Raw genomic sequence first — 24,467 nt, 5'->3', positions numbered from 1 at the left:
CCTAAGCCTCCTCACAGAGAAGTTCGTTCCCTTCTCGAGTCTATGGGTGCCTTCCGAACTTCCGTCTCCCCTAGTTCCCGCCCCCGATATAACCCAACTCCCCCCGGGAACGGGCCATGGTATATGCCATTCCCAGCTGATCCAGTGGCTTGGCGAAACCATCCCGCTCAGGACAGGGGGAGGCAAGGCGCCGGAGGGGGACACACACGCACACGCATTGTTGAGTCAGGGGCCGAGCGGCGGGGTAGGGCGGGCGCGCCCCGCTGCGACAGCGGGGTCGTCACAGAAACCGGCGGGCGGGAGGGGCCGCCGCAGATAGCTTCGCGCCGCGTCCCCGCTCCCCTGCGGGCCCGGCCGGTAGGGCGCGGCCGCCCCCCCCTCCGCGCTCTCCCCTCCACCTCCTCCCCAGTGGTCGCGCCCGGCTCCAGCTGACCGGCCTGGAATCCCGGCCGGGAGCCCCGCGCCCCCCCCCGCCCGCCGCTGCCGCCGCCCCGCGCACCGGCCCCGCCATGGGAGACGCCGGCAGCGAGCGCAGCAAGGCGCCCAGCCTGCCACCGCGCTGCCCCTGCGGCTTCTGGGGGTAAGCGGGGCCCGAGGGTGAGGAGGGGGCTGGGCTGGAGCCGGCCCGGCCTGGCCCGGCGCGGGGAGGGGGGTGGGCGGCGAGGCGAAGGGCGAGGCGGCGGGGGGCTGCGGCCGGGCGGGGGCAGGGCCCGGGCCTGGCGTGGCCTGGCGGGCAGGCCGGCCGGGGCGCCGGGCCAGGTCGTAGCCCTGGGCTCGGGCCTGTCGCGGGGGCCGAGCCCGCAGCTCGCCCTGGGGCGGGGGTGGCCCCTGGCCCCTGCCGGGCGGGCCGCAGGGGGTGCCCGCTGGGGGAGCGGGGTGTCCCCCTGCCTCCCGGCGTGGGGCGGGGTGTGCCGCGTCCCGGGGGGCCCGGGCGGGGGTGGCGGCGGCTCCTGGCTTAGAGACAGCGAGTGACCCGGGGAGGGGGAGGTGGCTGCGTTGCCCCCCGGCGCGGTCGGGGGGGACCGGCCTGGCCGCGAGTGGCGGCCCCGCGGCCTCCCCCGGCGCTCGGGCACCTCGGTGGCGGCCTTTCCGGCAGCTCGGCGGGGGGAGGCCTGCTCGCTTCCCTAGACACGGAGGTTTCCTGGACTGGCTGCCCTTCCTTTGGGGCTGCAGGGTGGCAGGCGGCTGCGGGCTGCGCTCCGGGGCCTGCCTTTAGCTCCTCATAGGCGCAGATGAGTAATGCGGGCCCTTGGCTGCCTGGCTTGGTGTCCTGGAGCGCGGTGCCTGACACATCCCTGCTCTGTGCCCGGGAACGGGGAGCTCTCGCTGCTGTTCACGCAGGTCAGCGCAGGGCAGCATAACTAATGAAGGAAAAAGATTAAGGACAAAAATATACTTCTTTCTCCACCTTAGGGAGGTTCATAATAGGTAAGGTCCTTGTTAGCTGTTGGCTGATCCCCTTTTAGAAAGAAGGAAGTAGGGTCATTCCTGTTTGTCAAAGGTGGGAGAAAAAAAAAGTAAGCCTGTTCCTTGCTAAGCTGTCACCTCTAGGGTCATGTCTGTTGAAGGTGTTTCCATTATTGATTTTTTTTTTTTTTTTTAAATTGGATGTATCACGGCAGATGGTTTACTGGCAGATACACGTGATCATAAAGTGCCTTTAATGTATATCACAGAAACATTAGTCCCTAATGTTCTTATTTATGGAAAGTTCAAAGAATATGTGACTAAATAGGCTTTTGAGGGCCCACCTGAGATTTACACTTGTCTGTGATTGTACCTTCTTGGGATTTATGTCATACAATTTAAGGTACTCTGGGGAAGTGGAGGCTGAGAGAAAAGAGATGCAGTAAGAGTGATTTAGTGATGTCACTGTACATTTGGTTGGTTTATTGGAGTGGCAGGATTTTAAATGAAATCCCATTTTTGAGTTATGACAGAAACCTGAACTGCAACAAATGCCATGGCCCTGCTGGGAGTGATCTTGCAAGACAGATTATAAATACACAGTAAATTATTTTGTTTATTTTTGTTTTGTTAGGCTCCCATATTTGGGCCTGGTGTTTTCTGTAATGCAGTGGAAAGCAAGTTGCTGCTATCTCTAATGTAGCGTACTGACTTCTGTAACATGATACTGATGTGAAAGGAGAGTTGCAGAAAGTTTAAAGTGAACTGTTTCTTTGGACTGAACTTCTTGGCTAGTTCAGCGTGTTGTGATAATGAGAAGAAAATCTGGTGCTTTGTGTTCAAGGATCTGCTTAATGGTGACAGGAGACTCTCAAGAAAACCTATTGCCTTTAAAGCTGCTACTTTTTTTTTAAACATATGTTTCCCTTGCACAAGCAGCTATCCAAATGGTATTTTTTTTGCCCCCCCCCCCCCCCCCCCGCCCCGTGTCATCCATGCAGTAGTGTTTCTTGTAAGATATTTTTGAAAGACAGCGCTATGAAAAAAAGCTCACTTTCTCCACCAATACAGTGAATAAATTAATATGTTTTTCAGTTTCTTTAAGTGTCTGTCAGTGGCAATACATAGTGGCAAACTACATACCTATTTTTTCACTTAAAAAACCCAAACAAAACCCAAGAAAAACCAAAACTGTGCTGTCAGCTTCCAGAGTTTGATGGTTTGTTGTACTTCTCAGTCCTGAAGAAACTTAAGTGTCTTCTTGTCCTTATTTACCTAGGCCTTGCTGGTGGTTGAACAGATCGGGTGGTAAATCTTTGTAGACATGCCCTTACAGTGAAGTTGCATTGGCAGGAGTACTTAAGGGGTCACAGTTTTATACCAGCTTTCTGAAGAAAGTAAATCATGATAGCAAAAAGACTTATATGCATCTGAAATCGGAATTCTGCTGCTCTAGATGTCAGCTGGGGTTATTAACAGCAACATGTCTTAAGACAGAATCTTATCTGTGATGTTCATGTCACTTTATATGTCTGTCAAGTCACATTTTGGAATAACAGGGCTATATTTGCTCTTTATCTGCAGGACGTTTAAGGCTATGAAAAGTGCTGAAACTTGTAATTTAATGTAGTTTTCATGAAATTTGTAAATAAAGTAATGTTGTGTTGCTTTATATTTCCTTGGCCCCATCAGTCCAATGGTTGAGAATCCTTTCACAGTTGTTCTTGAGTGAGCCCGAACCATGTAGGTAGCAGAACAACTCAGTGTCAGTGGGTCAAACAATGTCTAGATCTTGCCAAGTATAAAAGATGGTGATTTTTTTTTTTTTATTGATTTTATGTAATGCTTAGCCAGTACTGTTTGCAGTAAGATGCATACTTTCTGCAGTAATCCACAAAGATAGGAAACATTAAGGAAAATACTGAAAGAAACATTAAAATTGAAGTAAGCTCTGGGTTTCTGGGTTAAAACTTGCCTATTGGTGAACAGTGATAGAAGTAGCTCCTGAGATGCCCATTGATAGTGGTGGCATGCAAAGTGATTACATGAGAAGACTAGTATGTATTGTTGCATTAAAGTTGGAGGCGTTCTTCTTTTAAAATGCTTGGTTTTATATCAGAAATTCAGATTCTGTAGGTTTCAAGAATCTCTAGTGACTGGAAAACTGCTAAACTCTTGATGTTTCAAGATCTAAGAGACTGAAAAATTAACAGCTGAAAGAAGAGACTTGAGTGACACTGTTCAGAACTTCTGAAACATCTGCTTAAGGTCAACGGCTAACGTTTGCTTACATTTTGTTGAAGATCATGGAATCCATCCTTAAATCTTCTGCAGACTTGGTTTTCTTTTTAGAATGTCCAGTCTTGCCATTTCTGCTCAAATAGAGTTCAAATGGAGCACTGGATGATCTTTATATTTTACAAAATCATTTCAGTTACCCAGATAATCTCAATTGGGAAACACCATCTGTATTCATGTTATTTATGAAAAATTCCCACAACTTATTGTTTGGAAATACTTTGCTCCCCTTTCTTCCTATTTTTATATCTTAAACTTCAGTCAGTTGCAACTATCTTGCTTTTTATTAGAATAGTCTCAGTGTACAGCGATTGGAAAGGGTGCAGTATGCAAGTTGTTATTTTAGGTTACTTCATCTAGAGTTTATGCTGTGCTTAACTTCTCATTCTTATGATCTGGAAAAATTCTTTCTTTTCCTGATTAACAGACTATGTAATGTTGGGTTTTTTTCTTAGACTAGTGGATTACAGAAACCTGTTTCACTTTATGGCATATATAAAATCTTCAACTCTAAGTTAATAAATACATGAAAATATTACTCTCTCTCTATATATTCCAGTTAAGCCATTTTGCTTATTAGAGATGAGGCATGATCCTTTAATGAACTACGTGTTGGCAGTTCCCCATTGGCTTTTAAAAGACTCCACGAAGGTTTCACTTGTGTATAGCTCATCAAAGGGCTGGGGCTTTTACTGTTGAACGGTTATATGCATAGATGAGACTTGTAAGCTAAAGTACTCCGTGGCTGGTAGAAGCATATACTGTGAAGGAGTATGTCAGAGAGGGTAATACTTTCACAATTCTGTTTGTACTGTAGTGACTGCTGCTTATTTTTCTTACGGTCTAGACTGATACCATACCATTGCATTCAGTGCCGTAGAACCAGAAAAGAAGGAAATATGTTAATGGACGTAAAACAAACGAATTCCATTCTTGAAATGGTGGCAGCCAGCAGGAAGTTGATTGAAAACACAGTATGATTAGTTTCATCTCATCTTATTTCTGGCAACTATAAGGTACTGTAGTCAGCTAAAACTGATGGCAATATTGTTTGAGAACATGCCAGCAGCGGTTTTGCAGGATGTTACCATTTGTTCTGCCTTTTCTCTGACACTGCATGCATCATATATGTGATGAGACGTTGTGCCCCAAGCATTCTGTGCAGGCCCAATCCAGAGTTTATTTCCGAGTCTGGATTTTCCAGTCACATATCATCAGGTTCCTGCCATGCCAATCTGGCTCTTTTCTCAATTTTGTTTACTAAAATTAAACTTTTGAACAAATGGTGAATCATTTAACATAAGCATGATTAGTTTGTGACTGTATATCACCAAAGCTTGCTTTTAGCTTCTAGACAAATAATGACTATATATATATGCCATTAAGAAACCTCTTCTCTGGCTAGTCTTTTCTTTCCTTTTTTTGGTGATTACAGGTGCTCATTCCATATGAACTCTCAGTGACTGTCCTTTTAATAAATACTTTCTAATCTCATAGGCTGCGTAGGTCATCGTGAATGCATAATGCCTTCATAAACCTAATTTTGCTTTAACCACTGTTGAAACCTCACATAGATGTTCCTGAATGAGGCTTGAGTAAACTGTTGAAATACATACCTTTCCCTCTGAGAATTAGTTTTCACTGGGCTTGTATCATGCCATTCCTTAGCCAGGCTTTCACTTACTGGAGCTTTGGATCAGATGCTAGAATAAGCAATGAATTTGTCAGTTTATGTAAGACGACGTATGCGCTACCAAATAGGTTGTTGTTTATTAGATCTCAGTATTAACTGGGGTCTTTGAGTGAATAGTGAGCAGTGAGGATCAAATAAGGTGCTTTGGGATAGCTGTGTGTGGGTAGTGCTCTCTGAGGGGCACGGTTTCTCTGCAGTTACTGATGATCAGAAATGTCATTTCTTCCCTCTAAAGTGATAAATTGATTTAAATCAATAAATGAATGACACTTATGTTTTAGGAAGGCTAATTCTTACTGCCTTGTACAAGACCTAAACCATTTTTTTGTAAGATAAAGGCTTGTTTGCTTCTATTACAAATGTTTATAGGCCATCTATCACAGGAAACTGTAGTTGGTTGGAATCAAGTAATTAATTTGCCTGCTGTGGTCCTTGTACTCTGTTTTGGTCTTAGGTTAAGACTAAAAATACTCGAATATTGTATTTTTTTATGTTATGCATGAACTTATTTAATATTCTGTCAAATCCTTGGGTAAAAGAACTTGAAGCAGTTTGTAATTAAAGCCGTCATTAACTGCTGTAACACATCTAGTGGTGTGTTGCACAAATAGAAGTGACAAATTATTTAAGTGACAGAAACAAAGAGTCTGATGAGAAATTGATTTATTTACAAGTTTTTCTAGGAAGTGCTACAGAGGATGATAACAGGCATTGGAGAGGGACTGAAATTCTTTGCTTGGATCTCAATTTTAGAAGATACTGAGAACTATGAGACATAGAGAAGCTTCTATCTGAGGAGAGGGTGGTGGGGAATTGAACTTTGTCATGTTCCCAGCTTGAATAAGAATATGCAGAATAAACAATGATAAATTGTGAGGTTCTCGTTATTTCTCTCAGTCATAATACAACTCAAAGAGCATCTCAACTAAAGTCAAAAGAGATAATTTTTTTTCACTTTTTTGTACAGTGAGCAATCGCCTCTTGTAACCGCGGTTGCAAGGTACCACATTTTGGATCAGGGCTAAGTTTTCTATTTGTTGCAGAAGCTTACCTTTAGGAATGGGGGTTATTGGCACTCGAAGTAAAAGCAGATGAACTGGATTTAATACTTTGACTGAAATAAGCTCTTTTCTAGGAATGTGAAAACAATGCTTTCTTTTGCAGTACTTAATAGAATAGACAAAACAGAAAGGAGATTTTGTTATTTAATGAAAAACAGCTGTTCTGGATCAGACCAAAGATGCATCCAGCCCTGTTTCTGATTTGGGTGATAAGTGATGCCGAGGGAATAAGCATAAGGACAGAGCAAGCACGCAGTGATGCTTATCTTGGTATACCTCCTTTGCTTCTGGCAGTCTGACATAAGGTTGTCTTCTGTTTTATAGATTTATGGCTTAGTAGGTCTTACCTATTTTTTTATGAATTTGCATAATGACTTGGTGAATCCATATGTACTCTTGACCCTCACAACATCCTGCAGCAAGTAGTTCCATAATTTAACCATTCTCTTTATGGAAAAAAAAAAAAAGTAATTGATTTTGTTTCCTGTTTTCTTGCTGTGTGATAATTCTAAGGAGTGAATAAATTCAAACAGCTGGTGTATGAGGGTGTTTCGTTTAAGAAGATCCAAAAATAGGCCTGCTTGGTTAAAAATGTCTGTTCACTTCTTCAGTGAAGCTAGAATTTGAGAAGAAAAACACTTGCTTAAACCATGAATTTATTCAAAATCTTTATATAAAATGTTGTAGAAATATTTTCTAATTGTAGATAGATGCTGTGCTAATTATAGACAGACGTATCCAGCACCTTTTAATCTAACTGTAACTTCCTCATCAGTCAGAATGAAATTTGGTGTCATAGTTGCTGCTCCTACAGGTGGAACAAACAAGAAAGAAGTAGATTGTGTGCTGCTTTTTGAAGCTTGGAGGAGTTAAAAGTTACTGTGTCTAGGTCACCTCCCAGGTTTCTTCCTATCTTCCTGTCAGTCCGTACCTTCTTCATGTCTTTTGTAAACTGTGATTAGTCAAAGGTATTGTGGTTTGGGCAGTGCTAATGATTATTCTACAGTTAGTGCTACAAAATATCTGTCTTAGTGGTAAGTAGTGAAATGTTCAACTGTTGTACGGTAGCATAGGTATGTTGTGTCTTGTATATTGCTTCATTTTACTGAACATGCTTTGGGTTCTCAAAAGTTTCTAATGATAAGTCCAGTCTGTTAGAGGGTTATAATGTAGGTATCAGTTTTAAGGAAATACTGCTGCTGTTTTTAATTGTGTAAATTTTAACCACTTCAACATCAAACTTCCACAGAAGTGGTAATGTTGTTGCTGGCATGTTGGGCTTGTAGAGCTGTTGAAGTCTCGAATTGATGGAAACATCATGACCCAGTGTTTCCCTTAAGGTGTTGAAATCAGTGATGCAAAGCATTAACTTGAGAGAATGATCCTTGATGGATATATTCATTGGACATGGTTGGCTTTCACTTGAATATTTTCACTAACATACTATGCCAATTATTATTGGATTTTAAAATTATTTTAAATTAGAAGTTTGTGCATATAAATAGACACAGGCTTCTTTAGAGGCAGTTGGTAGGAATGATGAACGTGATATATTTTTCTCAGCAAAATATTGCTTATGTTCTTTGAAGTTTAAAATGTCACTGTGCTCCTGTATCTCCTCAAATATGCAACCTTGACTGAGTAACTTTGTATCTTAAAGTGTTACCACAAATGTCTTGTGAATATTTTTGGACAGTATTTGATCTTGATTATGTTGAAACCCTTATTCGGATCTCAGAGATAAACTTAATATTCAGTTTAGGCAGGTAAATTACATTGATCTGTTTTCCCTTTTTTTTTCTCCTCTTGCTCAAATGGCAAAAATCCTTCTGTCTATTCAGTATAGGCAGGGCTCACTAGCATGGAGTCCCTTCTCTGGTTTTGGAAGAAGAATTAAAAATCAGGCAATAGCTGCAGCATGAATTGACTTCTCTAGATGCCGCATTTGTGAAGGAATTTAGGTCAGAATAGTTGCAGATACTAGAAAGGCATCTTCTTCGGACACTGAGAAGGCCACATAAGAAAATACTGTTGAGGACACTATATGCAGCGAATGCAAAATGATTCTGAAAAACACTTTCTGAAAATGAAACCTTTGTGTGGATGATGACGATCGATGGTTTCAGACCGTGGAGATGACATTAACATACAGTAGAAGTGGGTTGGTATTTTTAGGTTCTGCAAAAATGCCCAACCATTATTTTCTAACTTAAGACTTTGATGTAACACTGTTTTGTTTGGGTTTTTTGTTTGTTTTTTTGGTGGGTTTTTTTTTAACAGTAGGGATGGATCTTTTATTTGAATTGGTGAGAATTTTATATGCTGAAGGAGTATGGGGTTTAAACTTAATTTTTATTTTTTTAACACATTTTTTGAAATCTTGTTGGTCTGAAGTCAAACAGTGTATTGTAATACATAGCTCCATTCACTCTAAATTATTCTTTACTTTTATGCAGGAAAATGTATTAATTGAAGAGTTATAGTATTCCATGAGTTGGAGAAGGAAGACATTTGCAGTTGTGTGTTCAATTTCTCTGTTAATAGCATCTGAGTAGTAGCATTATGGTAAGTGCAGTACTTGCCTGTACAGAGAAGTTGTATTAGGAAATTGTTGATGGATTTTTACATTTAATCTGTCCTCTGGGGTCTTCCCTGCAGCAGGGAATGCTGCCCTATGTTATTTATGAAAGAATTGTAGGTATCCTGTTCAATTCCTGCTGTTTAATCTGGCCACCATATGCATGCTCTGAACTTGAACAATGTAGGTCAATGGGAGGAAGATAAATTTCAGTTTCTAAATGTTGTAGTATTTTTGTTAGTGGTTTAAGGGAATTTATTTTTAAAATGACTTTCATTGGCATTATGTCCTTTAATAAATGTACTTTGGCTAGTGGTGGATTTCCAATGTTTATTTGGTGTAAATTAAAGACACTAACTGGAAGTAATGAAAAATTTTGAACGGAGATAAAAACTGGCTTTCCTAAAATAATTTTAGTAAGCAGTCAGACAAACTGAGAGAAGTAGAGGTGGTTTGATGATTACTGTTTTTAGTTTCTAGCTCTTTAGTCTATGTAGTATCTGATGCTGGGTGAGTTGTTTAATTTGAGGGCCTGTTTTAGTAATGTATATATTTAACTTCTGCTTGTTTGAATGTGTAAGTCCTACTTAATTCCTAAGCACCGAAGGAAGGGGGAGAAGAAAGGAGCACAATACTAGATTGAAAGCAGTGTTTTTAAAAAAAAAAAAAAAAAGCAGGCTGGTTCCATGATAACTTCGTAATTGTGCAGTTAGAAAAGCAGAATCCAAAGTCACGTCCTCATTGACTTAATTGCTAAAACACAACCGGCCTTCACAATATGACTGTTACTGAGATCAGTCCTGTCGCCATAACAGCAGTATTTTGATCTCTAATTATATGTTGTTAGAGGTGTCTCAGAGGAAGTTGCATATATAAAGTAGGCAAAATGCCGTCATTTAGCAAGAGTCCCTCAGTATTGGAAATTGTATTGTCCTTCTAACTGTTGATTAGATGCTATTTTGGTCCAAGATAATGTCAATATTAAGGAGTCTAGCTTTTTGATAAATCAATTAACTGTCTTTGAAACTTTTCTTTAACAAGTATTCAATATTACTCAAAGAAACGCATTTTTAGCTGCAGAAAGGTGAATCTTGGGTCAGGTATTGCTGACACTGGTTTGCAAGAAGAGGCATTAGTGTTGGATGCAGTAATGCTTGTTAAGTGTTTAATGTCCTAGTGCTACCTTTTTTTAGTATCTCCTTCAGTGAACTAATGGACAATAATGGTTTCTAAAGTTGTCCATGTGTTAACAAATGCTTGCTTATTCATACAGATAGGTTTCAAGTGTTCCCCTGAATTGTTAACATGTTAATCAATTTAAAAATCTAGTAATTTCTATTTTTAGAATCAACTTTTGACTGTGTACTACTTTGAAGGAGTGAAAGCATTTTTAACATGGTATGTTTCCATAATAAAGGTTCTCTCCAATTTTAATTTGCAAGCATGTTAGTCTAATTATTCAGTTTTTAATAGTGAAAAAAAAGATATGGAAAGCATCATGATGTAATTTTTAAAAATGCTCAGAATTTTGGAAGATTTAAAGTACAGTAGTTCTTTGAAGCAGCTGAAATCTTGTTTTTCATTTCTACATAGATGTGTGGATGAACCATCAGCTGTGGTATAACTGATAAAGGGCTTTTAGGATCAATCCATGTATACTCAGTAACTTCCCTAGGTGTTAACTCATTTTTGAGCTTTCAAAAGAAAGCAATTAACAATAGCATTTGAACACTTCAAATATCTTTTTCTTGGCACTGGGGCTTTGTGATTAATACTTCATGGCAAAGTAATTGAAATTAAACTTGCCTTGGAAATAATAATTAACTTAAGATAGAGCAAATTGACTCCTCATTTTATTTAAGAAAGTGGACTAACTCTGCTGCTTGTACTCCTGGTGTTGTGAAATACATGGAGTGTTTGTGATACTTCTAACATGTCTATCTTAGAGAATATTTCTTTTCCAGAATTAGTTAGATGTTAGAATGTCACTATATATATAGTGTTGAATGCCGCTATATATTCTTGTCTTACTTTGTCTGTAATTTGTTAGCATTGTTTTTATTCTGGACGCTGAGCATGTTCCTGTTTTAACTTCCTCTTGGGTACTGCAATTCCAAATACACAGACATTGTGCTCTAATGCTGATTTTTTTGGTTTTTATACATCTTACATTTATTACAAGAGTTTAGAGACTATAAACCTGTAAAGATAAGGGTAGTAGAATGTTACTTTTTTTAATAAAAGTCCCCTTGGCATTTTAGTTTGGAAAGGATTTATTACTATTTCTGCTGCTGATGCACTGTGTGACACTTGGTCCATGCTTTTCCCTTTGCATGTTTTCCTTTATTAGTGAATCATACATCACTCTTCCTTTAATTCCACAGTGCTTTAGGAGCCTTGAATGAAAGACTTGGTAGCAAGGAGTATTTACAGCTTCTCCAGCTCTGTCCTTTAGAGAGAGATGCTTGTTTTAAATCAGAATTACTCTAGGACAATATTGACCCATTGACATGTTGTTTCCAAGGATGTTCATGTTAGAAGGAAGTGTTTGTGGTGGGTGGAGGAAGTCTCTTTCAATCAGAGGAGTTGCTATGCAATTAGAAGAGCAAGAACCGCCTGCATTACACATCTGCAAGTCTCAGGTGGTTTTGCAGCACTCTCTTGATGAAGATAGGACCCCATTATTATCCATTATTCTGTGATGCAGTCTCTCCTTCGACTATTAGCGTTCTCGTGTGACTAATTCAGGAAAGACCAGAAATCTTTCTGGTGAATAATTAACGCTTCTTGTCCTGCTCAAGTGGCTTATAAAGACAGATTCAAAAGGTAAAAGAAAAACACAGTGATGTATATCATTATATAGTAAACTAAATTGATGCGTTATATCATTCTTTCAAAGTAAACTAAAATACTGGAAATTCCATCACTTACTGGCATAACGAGAACTCCAGCATTACAGGTTAAAATTCAGTTCCCTGAGCTGACATGTCTTCTGAAGTGCGTCTGAAATTCAGATAACTGAAATTACTGGTTGCTTTTGAAACTGCTGTAATTGGAAACTCAAACTAAACAGAACCAGACCAGGGCTTTGAGAAACTTAAGCCTACAGCTTTCAGAGGTTGCTATAATTTTTGGTTTCTTTTTGTTTGTTTTTTGTTGTTTTTTTTTTCTCTCCAGATCAGGTTCTCAGCACACTCCTAGATGCCATTGAGACAGAAAGTGATTTAGCTGCTTTCTTATTAGCATTCTTTCGCCCTTATTATTTCAGTTTGGTGATTTAGTAGTGGGTTTCTGACTTCCGTTAGCAACATGTTTTTTGCAAACTTGAATACAGAAGTGCTTTTAAGTAGTCTTTATGTTGTGGTTGGAAATGTTGAAATTGTGTGGGGATTTTTATTTTTATATATACACACACACTCAACTTTAATTTCTTTGCAGCTTTTGATACAGAATTATAAAAACTGAAATGGCTTCTTCTGCAGCACTTGTGGATGGATTGTGTAGCTAATGACTTACTGTAGCACAGAAAAATGCTTATGTGTTTATAAATTTTCAGGATGAAAACAGCTGTAAAAAATGTTTTCTGTTTGAACATGACTTTGACTACCTATTCTAATAGTATTTTTCCTGGTATGAATGTCATAAAAATAAAATTAGAGATTATCTTGATTTCTTTTTAATTATTTTTGAGGACTACTTAAGGCCACTCAACCAATAAATACTTTAGTCAATTTATGGTCCAAATGGATTTGTACTCTTTTTAAGATTATGTAGTAAGATTGTGACACAAACGGGAGCTCCAAAGACTTGTATTCTTTGGGTGTCTGTGAAGGTAGTTGGAGAAGAGGGTAAGGGAAACGGTGTACATGATCCTCATCTTGGGATTTATTATTAGCTGGTTAATCAACAGTGCTTTCCTTTCTTCTGCTTAGCTTTCTTGTCCCTCATCATCTATCCAGGACAAATTCTGAAGGCAGATGTTACATTTTTAGTAGCACAGCTGAGTACCTAGTTTGGAAAAAGTAGACCAGCTTTTGGAGGCACAGGCTTTTCTTCAATGTATGGGGAAGCTGGCCTACTTCTTCTAAGTATATACCTACATATTATGTGTGTCCCCAAAATCAATCTTTCCTATATCCTTAGGTCATCATGGCTGCAACACAACTACTACTAGGACCTGAAAGACAAGTGTCTTCTATCAGCTAGCTGGACAGATGGCCTTTGTTAATGTTTCTATATGTTTGTTTTCAGCTGTTTACTTGTAGATATTGTTCAGAAACAACTGTTTCTGCTAAAATCATGTAGCACGATATGTAGCAAACGCTGAATGTGATGTTATCCTTACCACAAAAGATATAAGCTGCTAGTTCAGTTTGTACCATCTAAAGATAGCAACAGATGTGTTTAATTCACTTTGATTCTAGTTGAATTGGTCGAGTGTAACCATTTTCTTTGAAAGGGTATAGATAGTATTTTACCTTCCCATAACAGAACAAAAACATCTACATAAATTGACTTGAGAAAAATGATGCTTAGAGAGCTAAAAATCCAAAATTTTCATCTGCCAGTCTACTGTTTGCAGGGGGTGGGGTGTTAAGTAAAAGTATTGGGAAGTAAAGGGGCAAGAAAACGATGTACGTGAAATTCATAATTTACATATTTGCTATTCATTAGTTTCATAATTGGAGACATCTCTTTTTTTAATTGTTACCTGCTGCTTAGTTTCTCAGACTGCTGTGGTGCTTTGGTGAAAGAGGAGAGTGAGAGAAGATTGTGTGGTCTCCCTTCAGAAGGGGCCTTCCATGAGTAAAGGATACAGCTGAAGAAGGTGCAGAGATGTATGATTAAAAGCTTAAAGTCAAGCAGAATCATGGGAACATTAATTTTTCTTTGTTTTGTTTTTCTTGGAGACTAGAGATGACTGAAGAGTTATGGGCTGATACTGCTGCTTGCTTGCTTAATTTTTAAAACTCCTTTTAACTCCTGCTTCTCTTTAGGATTCAACATTAATTTGACATAGTTAATGAAGCTGTAGAGTTGCAGTTTGTGGCTGCAGCCTGTCACAGTGGTTAGGTAGTTAAAACTTGCTTGTTCTCCTTGTGTACTGAGAAGGTTACACATAGCTTGGATGAGAGTTCAGGATGAGGTAACGTTACGGGGCTCATTTTTATTACCTACTGTTAATGATCACTCTGTGCTTGGTTACCGTGCCTTTGCCTAAGATTACCTTCAGAAATGCATAAAAAGCTGATCTAACGAAAGAGCCTTTGCTGTTTGCTCTGCATGCATGCGAATGAAATATTTAACTTGGCCCTGATTTCCCACTGTCTGAATTAGAGCTGTCCCTTCAGTCTTGATTAGTAGAGGAAAACCAGAAGTTGAGGCTTGTTCCCACACTTTCTCCATGTTACTTCAAAATAGGAAAATGATAAGGATAACATAATGGTTTCTGTGAGTGCTGTGATAGCCTTGTTTTTGTTCATGTAAATAAATCTAGGCTGTCTACTTTAAACACTTACAAAATAGTAAAAGCTACCTTGTGAAAATGACAACTGTGAAGATTACAGTTTGCGTTTGCATTAATCTGGATCACCGAAGATGGAAAAGCCAAAATACCAGTCTGCGTAAAGGTTTCCTTCTCCTGTCATGGGATGAAGGATTGTTTTTTCACTAGATGTTTAAAACCCTTGAACTTTAAAGCAAAACGTGCATGCTGAATTCCTTCTGCCCTGGTAATTGAAATGCAATTGCCTGAGACCTGGGAAGTGTGCTGTGTGAAATAGGAGAAAGGCACAATGCATTAAGTAGGGGGTCTCATCCCAACTTTACATGTGACTCCCTTTCAGGAAAGTGCTATTCTCTGCCCTGTCATCCACTGAACGGCACATGCAGCAGCTCAATTCTGATGGCTAGATGATCACTACTAACTTAGTGGCGAAAAGTGAGCTACCTGTACAGCTGGTGCAGACTGCCCTCTGCAGTAGTTGCAGTCTTACTTAGGGGTCTTTCACCTGAACAGTGGTGGAATAAGAGCTCCTGACAGTGAGCTTTCAAGGCACAACATGAGAAAGGCTATCACAAATGTCTGCACTCAGGAATTAATTTAGACTGTGGCAAAACTTTCAAGGAGGTGGGAAGGGGGGAGGGTAAAGCACATTCATATTTTGATTATTCCTTTAGTTTCCTTGTTACCTTTTCTTCCAAGTCCTCATAAGTAGAAAAGAAAAACTAGGTTTTTTTTATTTTTGTCAGAGAATAAAACTTAACAGTTTTGGGTGACCTTGTTCTCTTTGTCCTCCAGCCATTAAATTTTTGATCTGCTGTACTTGCATAAAGGCTTTAGTTATAAATTTATAAGGAAAATGTCAAGTGGCTAGGCACAAAATTTGATCTGTCTTGTTAATTATGTAGACACTGCGAACTTCTCCACATACTGCTTAAAACTCTTTAGAAAAAAACCTCACTGCGTATGTGCAATTGTATTATGACAAAGCACGGTACACATTATAGAATGGTGAATACCAATACACTTTCTACAATTTCACTTTAGATGTTGAAGGAGTAGGTAGCATATTGGAGGATAATGTTTAAGATGTTTGAGAGATCCTGATAATTTATTTACTTAAAACAGGCTGCTGATGGAGTTTATGTAGTTCAGAAGAGTAAGCTAGTGCTTGTCTTGAATTAATTGTATGAATTAACAGAACTTGCATGTTTAAAATGCAAAAGTGGACTGATGTAGATCAAGATAGTTGAATTTGGGAGCTTAGATTTGTGGGTCACTGGTTAACTCAACAGATCAGTTATGTCAAAGTTGTTTCCAAACAAGACTTACTGCTGTTCATAGCACTTCTGACTATTAAGCTAAACACTTAACTAACCCCCCTGTGATTTAGCATGCGTAGTGTTTACTTAGTTGCATTTCTCATTAGTTAGATGCTGAGAGGAGATGAGATTAGCAGGTTTTATTTATGTTTTGGCAGATTATTGTATAACACTTTCTTGTACTGCTGCACTGCTAAGATTGTAAAATTAATAGGAAATGCTTTTTTTAAAAAAAAAAGCCTTCTACTTGTTTCTTTGAGCTTTACATGATTTGTTATTATTTGTAAGTGCTAGCCATGTACACCCTGCTTTGCAGAGCTGCCACAGAGAGACTGAAATACAAGATAAATACATTTTTCATTAAAACTTTGATTTTACTAAACCTAAATTTGGAACAGCAATCATATGAAAATATTTATTTGTACTTTAGAGACACAGAGAGCCCCCTAAACTGGAAAAATAATTTATCAAGTTGACATTATGTGAAATTGTCAACTGTTAATAAATCAGAGTGTTCTGCACTTGAATAGTTCAAAATCCTAAAATGGAATTGCTTCCCGAAGTAATTGGGTAAAAGAGAAGTGTGATGCAACATAGACCAGGAAATACCTGAGGTTAGTAGAGGTACAAATGAGTTTAGCTACAAAAGTGTAGTTACAAAGTTGGGGAAGATGCATAGGAGATTGAAAACCAAGTTATTTGTTATTTTACTGCAAATATAAAGGGAGATTTATGAACGGAAGGTGCGTATGGGGCATGCTGAATGCTTTCCATTGGGCATGTCACTTGCTACTTACAATAGCAAAATTTGAATGGTGACTGGGTGAGAGCAGAGGGCAGGGTTGCTCATACACTGTACAACCCGTGGGTAGTCATTTGAACTAAATTCTAGAAGAAGCACAGAACAGCTTTTTATTGCAGTAGATGGGTCCTATCAAACTCCAGCTTTGGGGGACAAACAGTAAGAAAGGACTTAAACTTTATTTTACCTCTCATGTGTCGTTAAGAGGAGTGAGGATGATTCTGGAATGCATAAGGCTGAAAGAGATTTGTGATAAAAATAGTTAAAACTTGTTTCTACACCTTGGAGCATGAAAATGAAAAAAATTGTTACATTGATAGAGATCATGAATCAATGGACATTTTCAGCCTAGAGAGCATTACAGTCTCAGCTTGCTAGGTTTCTCTTGCTGAGCTTGTTTAGCCTTTTTGTACACTTTCAAATATTGAAAAGCTTAAGACTGAAATAAACCCACCTGAATTGTGATCATGTAACATAGGGTTTAATGTATTTTTTTTCCTTGTGAAAGTTGAGTTTTGATTTATTTACTGGGAGGGCCTAGTTAGAGAAACCCTGAAAGTAACATGATCGGGTTAAAACCAAAAAGAACTCTTTATCTTTCATGGGTAACAAGGCAAACAAACATAGTTCTTGTAACTGAGTGTCCTTCACTGAAAGTCCAAATATAATAAATGATTTCAAAGCATTTGAACTTGTGTGTCAAATCCCATTGACACTCAGGAGCCTTTGAAAATGTTATGTTACCATCCATACTTACGTAATGTGATCAGACAGTGATTGTAGGCTTGTAGGACTGAATCTAAAGCCAAAAACATGGTATCTTAGTGGGGTGATTTAGTTCAGTAGCAGAGTCAGCATTTGGTAGGCTTGTGCATACCTTCACTTAAGTGCATTTAAAATGTAGTTGTGTAGTCCTTTTCTTTTATAAAGCATGTATACATTTAATATTGCAGCAGTTTTTAACAACTTTGAAATGAGTTACATGTTGGAAAAAATAATAGTTTTACATTCTAATGTTTTCCCCAACTGGCAGGATAACAGCAAAAACTGTTGTATATTTATCTGTAGTTTGCATTCAGTCTTGTAAAATTTGAGAACATTCAAATGAAGGAATGTCATAAACCAGGGTAACTAACCATAGCTCTGTCCATAGTTTGCACCTGTGAAAATGAATCATAAATACATGATGACTTATTAGTATTTTAAATATCAAAATGAAATGTTTTTCTACAGCTGTTGGCAGAAATGTAGTTATTTTCATCATAGATGTACAATAATTATTTAATATCATAAGGCAGTATTTTTTTGACTTCTTACTGGTTACTCTTTTGTGTGTTTAATTACTGGCAGAAATCATCTTGTGTATTTTAAAAAAATATATATTTTCCCCATTAGTAAGATGCATCACTCCACAGTAATTTATTATTGTTTCTGCTCACAAACTGTTTTGGGAGAAATATGTTCTCAGCATTATGTTCACATTCTATTTATGACTATTTCTTTGACAGACTCTGTAGCAGTATACCTAATTTTTGTGTCATTTGACCTATTTCTAAACAGTTTTGAGTTGGAAATGACTTCAGGTATTTGTTGTGCTTCAAAAAGTTATAGTCATTTTTCTATGTAAAAGATGCAGATTTGTTGCATGAGTATGTTTAGAGCCCACAAAATGGTCTACAAGTTTCAGGGAAAAATTTGGAAATCCTGAATTTACTAGGTCTGTTCTCCTGTTGCATGTTAACTCCTGTAAAAATTTCTCTGCAGCCTCACTGTGCAATGGAAACTTTCTCCTATTCTTAACCCCTTTCCTTGTGCCTTAGAATGCATACTGTAACAGTGTGTTGGGAGCCCTGGTAGCAATAGGATTTTTCCTGAATAGGGCAATCACGTAAATTGCTTGAAGTAGGGAACAAGACAGAATTACTGAACACATTGGCCAGGGTGGGGAGGAACAATTTAGATGATGGTAATGGAAAAAAAGGTGTTTAAAATACAACTTATGTTCAGGTGTCCTGAATCAGCATGTTCTCAAATTCACATACTTTCCTGTTAAATTCAGAGAAGAGGTGGCAGAGCAAAGAGGAAGGGGCAATAGCTGTCATCAGTATGGATGTTTAACATTCAATGGTATGAACTTATAAGTAGTTTGGAATATAGTCTTTGCCATAATAACTGGTTGATATATGCACCAAAAGAAGCCCCTTTCATTTCAGTGAGATGTGAATGCCTGCACTGGGTAAGAAATAGTCCCTGAGTCCAGACAAGCTGTAAGCTCTAGCATTCCAGAGTGTGGTGTTTGATACAGTACAGTTTCAAAAGCCTCAGTAACTTGGAAGATGAGTCAGTAATGAACAAAATGCATTATTCCATCCACACAAATTCTGCTTTCATAATTACATGCAATATCGATAGAAGGTAAAGCTGTTATGCAACATAGCTTTTATGGAGAAGGCTAATGTTTTTAGAGGTGTTCTGCTTTCCCCTAACCAACCTTTGAATTATTTGAGACACTTTTATAAAATCATACAGCTTTTTTTCGTATTCTATACTGTAAATGCCAGAAATACAGCTACAATCACTGACCTTCGGCTGTATAATGGTAAGATAAAAATTTCAAAACCTCTGGGCCTGATATATAAAGGGCATTGCTTTGTACATCAGGGAAACTTCACTCAAGAGTGAAGACCAGAGTATTCATCTGGTTTAGTCCAATTCATAGGCGCGCTCTTTTTTTTTTTTTTTTTTTTTTTTTTAAAAAAAACCATGTCATACTTTTGTTCCAACTAAAAGTGATGACTCAAAATAAGATGCTCACCTTTAAGGAACAAAAAGCAGTACAAGGAAAGACAGATATGACAGTCTGTCCCATTGGCAGCTAGAGGAAAGAAGCAATTCATTCTAAAATTCTTTTTTTCCTTTGGACCATTCTGTCACTATTATTGAGGAGGCTTCTGGACCTTCTTGTGTGCTCTGGGATGAAATGTTCATGGTATATTACAGAAACAAACCCTGCCTGCATCGTATGACCAGTTTTCGTATAGGTGTTATAAAGGAAAAATGAAAGCTACTGCGGTGTAGCTACGATTCTCTTGCACGGTAGCAAAAATACAAAACTGAATATAACTTGTTCCTCTGAAACTGCTAACGCAACGATGGTTGTATTGGTGTAGCTGATGGGTAAACTATGACAGGTGAATTAGTCAAATGCAAGCTAGAATTGTATTTGCATCTTGAAGCTTTAGGAAAATGTTCGTCACTGATTTGCAACTAGTAAGAAAATTTAGTTTTAGTAGCAAAAATAGTGTGAGATTGTTGGGAAGATGGGAGGATTTGGTTTTTTTCTTCTTTTTTTCCCAGAATGAGTATTGTAACAGGGAAGAACTTGTTTTATAATATTAAGGCATTTCATTTCAAATGCGAGGGTTTAAAGAACCATGTGGTTCTTAAGTATGTTTAGAAAGTTGTCCAGAAAAAATGACTGTCGAGCAGGGTATCTTTATATTATTTTGTACTCTTATGTTACTAAAACCAAGAGCTGACTGTGTGACAGTTGCAGTGTGTTATGTACCATTTCTAGTCAGTTTAGTGTTTCCAGACAGCATGTTTCAGAAGCCATAAATTGATGATAATGACAGTATCCTTATATATATGTATATAAAAATATTAATAAATATTATATATGTCACTTGTATTGAAGCCATGGGCCTTAGTACTTTCTTGTTAACTCAAACATTTAATTTGAATAGTTGACTTTAGCAAAGAAGCCATGTTATCTTTTTTAAACTTTGGGATATAGAGAAACAAAATTTGGTCATTCCTTGTGTGATGCACAGAAGATGAAAAGTTTTATCTGCATTTAGAAATTCTGATAATTCCAGTTCTCAGATGAACCACAATTTAAATTTTGAATAAAGCTTAATTCTGAAGTCTGAAGCTTCAGCCAGTTGAAAAGCCTGAGATCTTCACTTAGGTTTTTAAAAAGGGACTGTTAAATGAAAGTCTCTCACGCCTTTTTTTCGTGTTGTTGTCTTAACCTTTATAGAGACACTTAAAGGCTTTGAAATTTGTTTTATCAATAGAGCTGTTGGGATTGTCAAATCACTTCTTCGCTTCTGTTGAATTTAATAAAGTCTCAAGAGCAGAAGTGGGAGCTCTCACAAACCTTTACTGAGGGAGCAGGAAATGAGTTGAAATATACAGTATTGTTCACTTTAGCATTGCTCAAGCATTTTGTGAATGCCTCTCTTCTTCTATTTAAATAGATTAAATATTGATGTTTGTTTTCCCGGATAAATTTTTTGTTGTTGTTGTTATAATACCTCCCAATTTGTTTGTTCTCCCACCTTCAGAATTGCTAGTTGTTATGCTGAAAAGAGAAGCAGGAAAGAATAGCCCAGAACTCTTGTAATGTGGTGTAAAAAAGAGGCAAACATACATTTTTGTGTAAATTACTCATACTTTATTTTGTGGAGAAATATTCTGGATTATTTTGCATACTTGATACTGAATTCTGTAGTAAGATCAATTATAAGATTTACCCTGTTACTCTTAATATAGTATTCAACGTTTCCCCTTCTATGAATTGGCTGCTATGTACTGCTGATAGGCTCTTAATAGTACAGTCCAATTTTTGTGAGTGGTATTTGTTCCCTATAGATGTATTTGCGGACATTTCAGGCTGGATTATCATATAGTAGTGCCTACTGCAGATGGCATTCACTGCAGCCTTGCAATACAAATGTAAGCAGGCTGTGATTTAACTTGGATTTTGTAGAGCTGAGGGATGATCTTTTGAACTTGGTGCAAGTCCTACTGTGATTCATCCATTGGTACTGAAGTGTGATAACCTGTTTCTATAATACATTTCCTTTATGCAGTAAATTCTCATTAGCGTTGCCGGTAGTTCAGCTGATTCAATGTTTACAACAGCGGGCACCTTTGTGTGCTGATAGTTTGAGTTATAAAATGTTTCATAGATGTTAGAGTACCTAGAGAATTATAAATGTTCAGTGCAAACTGGCAGATACCCACGGAGTGCAGATTTTATAACACAGCAGAAAGGCAGTATGCTAACTTCTGTCCTGTGTGGGTACTTTCTGTGATGCCTCGTCATCTTAGGGGTCATGGGTACAACCCGTTAGGTGGTTAAACCTATGTTATATTTGAAAGTATATAGGGTCATCAGAGTTTTTATTGAATAAACAGTCAATTTAATTTTCTGACTTTGGCTATGTGTGAAGGCCAAAGGGAAGTGAGCACCACCTAATATAAGATGAGTGCTCTCTCCCCAACTTCCTTTGCCATTTTGTATTGCCATGTCTGATTTTTTTTTTTTTTTTTTTTTTTAAAGAGTTCTGCAGACTTTTTAAGCCAAGAGCTAAACTGAGATTTGGAGTTGAGGCTACTTTCTCTTAGAAGGTCAATTAGACACTGGAACAGTTGTCAGTTCTTCATAGGATATGCTCAAGAAAAGACAGGTGGATTATTTACTATTAAATTACCTTCTGTATTAGTGGAGAACACTGTGGAACACAGCTGGTCTTTCTTAGAAACTCTTTCAGTTTAACCTATACCTAGCTCATGCCAGAAACTTTTCTCAGGAAAATAAGTGATTTTAAGAATGCTTAAGAATTATTTTTTAAAGATATTTTTGAAGTTGGCCCTAGTTGCATACATATCACAACACCTGCATTTTTTTTTTTTTTTTTTTGCTTTCAATCACCCTAATACATTTAAGAAAGTAAAGATTTGAGTTCTGATTAGGGAATATTGGGTTGTAGATCCAACTGCCTTTTCAGCTGATAATCAAGTAAATAAGCAATAGGGTTTGCTATTTATGCTTCTGGTTCTAATTTAACAAATTCTGGGGGTCTCCAGGTTTGATGGGTGGTAGCTGGAAGTACGCCTGTGGGTAAGTGATTTGAATATGTTTGTAGTAGATTGGGAGCAGTACTGATTGACAGCATAAGGAATTATGTACAGTGTTTTGTTCCTTGTCAGGGATAAGAGTAGCAGCATAGAAACTTTTACAGTGATGAGCGTGAGTTAAAATTATTTTCAAATAGTGAGTCCTTTAAGCCTATGAGATAAGTGCACGTTAAAATGTCAGGTCTTCAGTCTTGTTGTTAATGTCCACACTTTATAACTTTGATTTCCTATGCTCTGTTAGAAGATAACACCTAAAACTTGAATGCAAAAGTGCGTATCCTGGTGTTAGTCATGACCTAAGATATGCTTTAGTTTGTATGATCTCCTATGTTAGTAAATAATTTGAGAGCTATGCAATCTGGCAGGGTAGCAGACTGTGTATTCTTGTGATTGCTTATTTTTCAGTCCCTTACACTTCAGCTAGTAGAATGGAGTTTGCCTTGCCTCAATTTACATCTTCCACCTATGCAGGCAGGTTATGTAGGTGAGGGTACTTTTTTTGAACAGTTTCATGTGTCAGGGTAGTTATATTTCAAGTTTAATAAGGGAGTCAAGTTTAGACTGAGGACAAAATCCTTCCAATAGTTGTGATGAGGGTGTTAAAAGCAAAATCGTGTTTACCTGTAATGGTCTGTGTTTCATTTTGACTTTTAAGTTGTTTTTTTTTTTACCCCCCCCCCAGGTCATTATTTTAGTAATTGTCCCAAACTGGTGGACTAGGTTAGATTATGTTTGCTAACAATGGTTTTTCTTCTGTATCCAGTTCAGTATTTTGCCTTGTTTATCTTGTTCTCTGATAATGAGAAGATTTGGGAGGGTGGGAGTAATGAGTGAAGAATACTGGAGAAGGAGAACTTTCCTGATTATTTTTTCTTTTTTTTTTTTTAATTTTTTTTATTACTATGCAAAAGACAGGCTGTATGGGGAAAGATATCTGAAAGGTGTCTGTGAATCTGTTCTTTTCCCCTGATCCTTTCTGCTCTTCCCTGAGTACAGATGCTCATACTGGAATGTAAGGGATTAATTTTCAGGCATGCTGCTGTTGAACATGCAGAAGAGACAACAGTTCTTGATCACAGTCAGAAACAAAACAATGGAGGCCTCTGACAAGGTCCCCAGCACTTTGGATATTTTAACTAAGAATGTTTTATTGGGATAGCCAGATATATTGACTACCCAGACGTGAATATTTGGGAATGAATTGCTGTTGTTTCCTTTTGGATTTTTGAGAAATACAGTTTTTATATATATTTTGAGAGATATAGAGAGATGAAAGATGGAAAAAATAAGATAAACTCAGAATAATCTAGCATAAAAATGCCAGTGCAGCTCCATAAGGAACAAACTCTTGTCTGTTAGATCCAATTCGGCACTGGTGCTGTTGGTCTGGGTGGGTTTTTGTGGACCATGCTCATTCTATTTCAGTGCCTATGGAAGATACCTCATGCTGTTGACTTCTTGTTCAATGCAGTGACTGTGGTAGTGGCCATATAGCTGCAAAAGAGATGGCATAGATTTTATTTGCCTATATAAAAGAAAAAAGGAAAAGCATCTGTATAGTTATTGACAACATTTACATATTATGGCTCAAAATACTTCTGTTAATTGTATCCTTTTATTTTGATTGTTTCATTATTTACATAGAAAGTTAAATAGGCAGACAGACATACAGTCGACTGTCCCATTGCAGAAAGTTATTCTTTTATCGGTTGTTTATTTTCGAGAGTTTCAGTTTTCTCTGTGGAAGAAATTAATAAACATAGACTTGTAATATGCCAGTTTTGTTCAGTGAGTCAGGTGCATGTTATCTTGCATTAACATGTGGTAAAAGAAAATGCCAAAGACCAGAATACTGTCCACTAAAAGAATGCATAG

The 24,467-nt window shown here is 38.1% G+C and overlaps 1 protein-coding gene across 3 annotated transcripts in view; it reads left to right on the top strand.

Moving 5' to 3' along the window:
- Positions 1-400: 400 nt before the first annotated feature.
- Positions 401-24,467, top strand: part of ZFAND3 (zinc finger AN1-type containing 3) — a 144,487-nt gene continuing 120,420 nt past the window's right edge. Inside the window, exon 1 of one of the 3 annotated variants that reach the window (XM_050893020.1) lies at positions 401-580. In XM_050893020.1, coding sequence (XP_050748977.1) covers positions 510-580 — 71 coding nt within the window. In that variant the 5' untranslated portion in view covers positions 401-509. The remainder of the gene's footprint in view (positions 581-24,467) is intronic. The other 2 variants (XM_050893019.1, XM_050893018.1) reach the window with 2 other exon arrangements.

The sequence above is a fragment of the Gymnogyps californianus genome, chromosome 3 (genome assembly GCF_018139145.2).
Source record: "Gymnogyps californianus isolate 813 chromosome 3, ASM1813914v2, whole genome shotgun sequence".
Lineage (NCBI taxonomy): Eukaryota > Metazoa > Chordata > Aves > Accipitriformes > Cathartidae > Gymnogyps > Gymnogyps californianus.
Note: the sequence above shows the minus strand (reverse complement) of the source record. Positions and strands in the feature narration are given on the sequence as shown.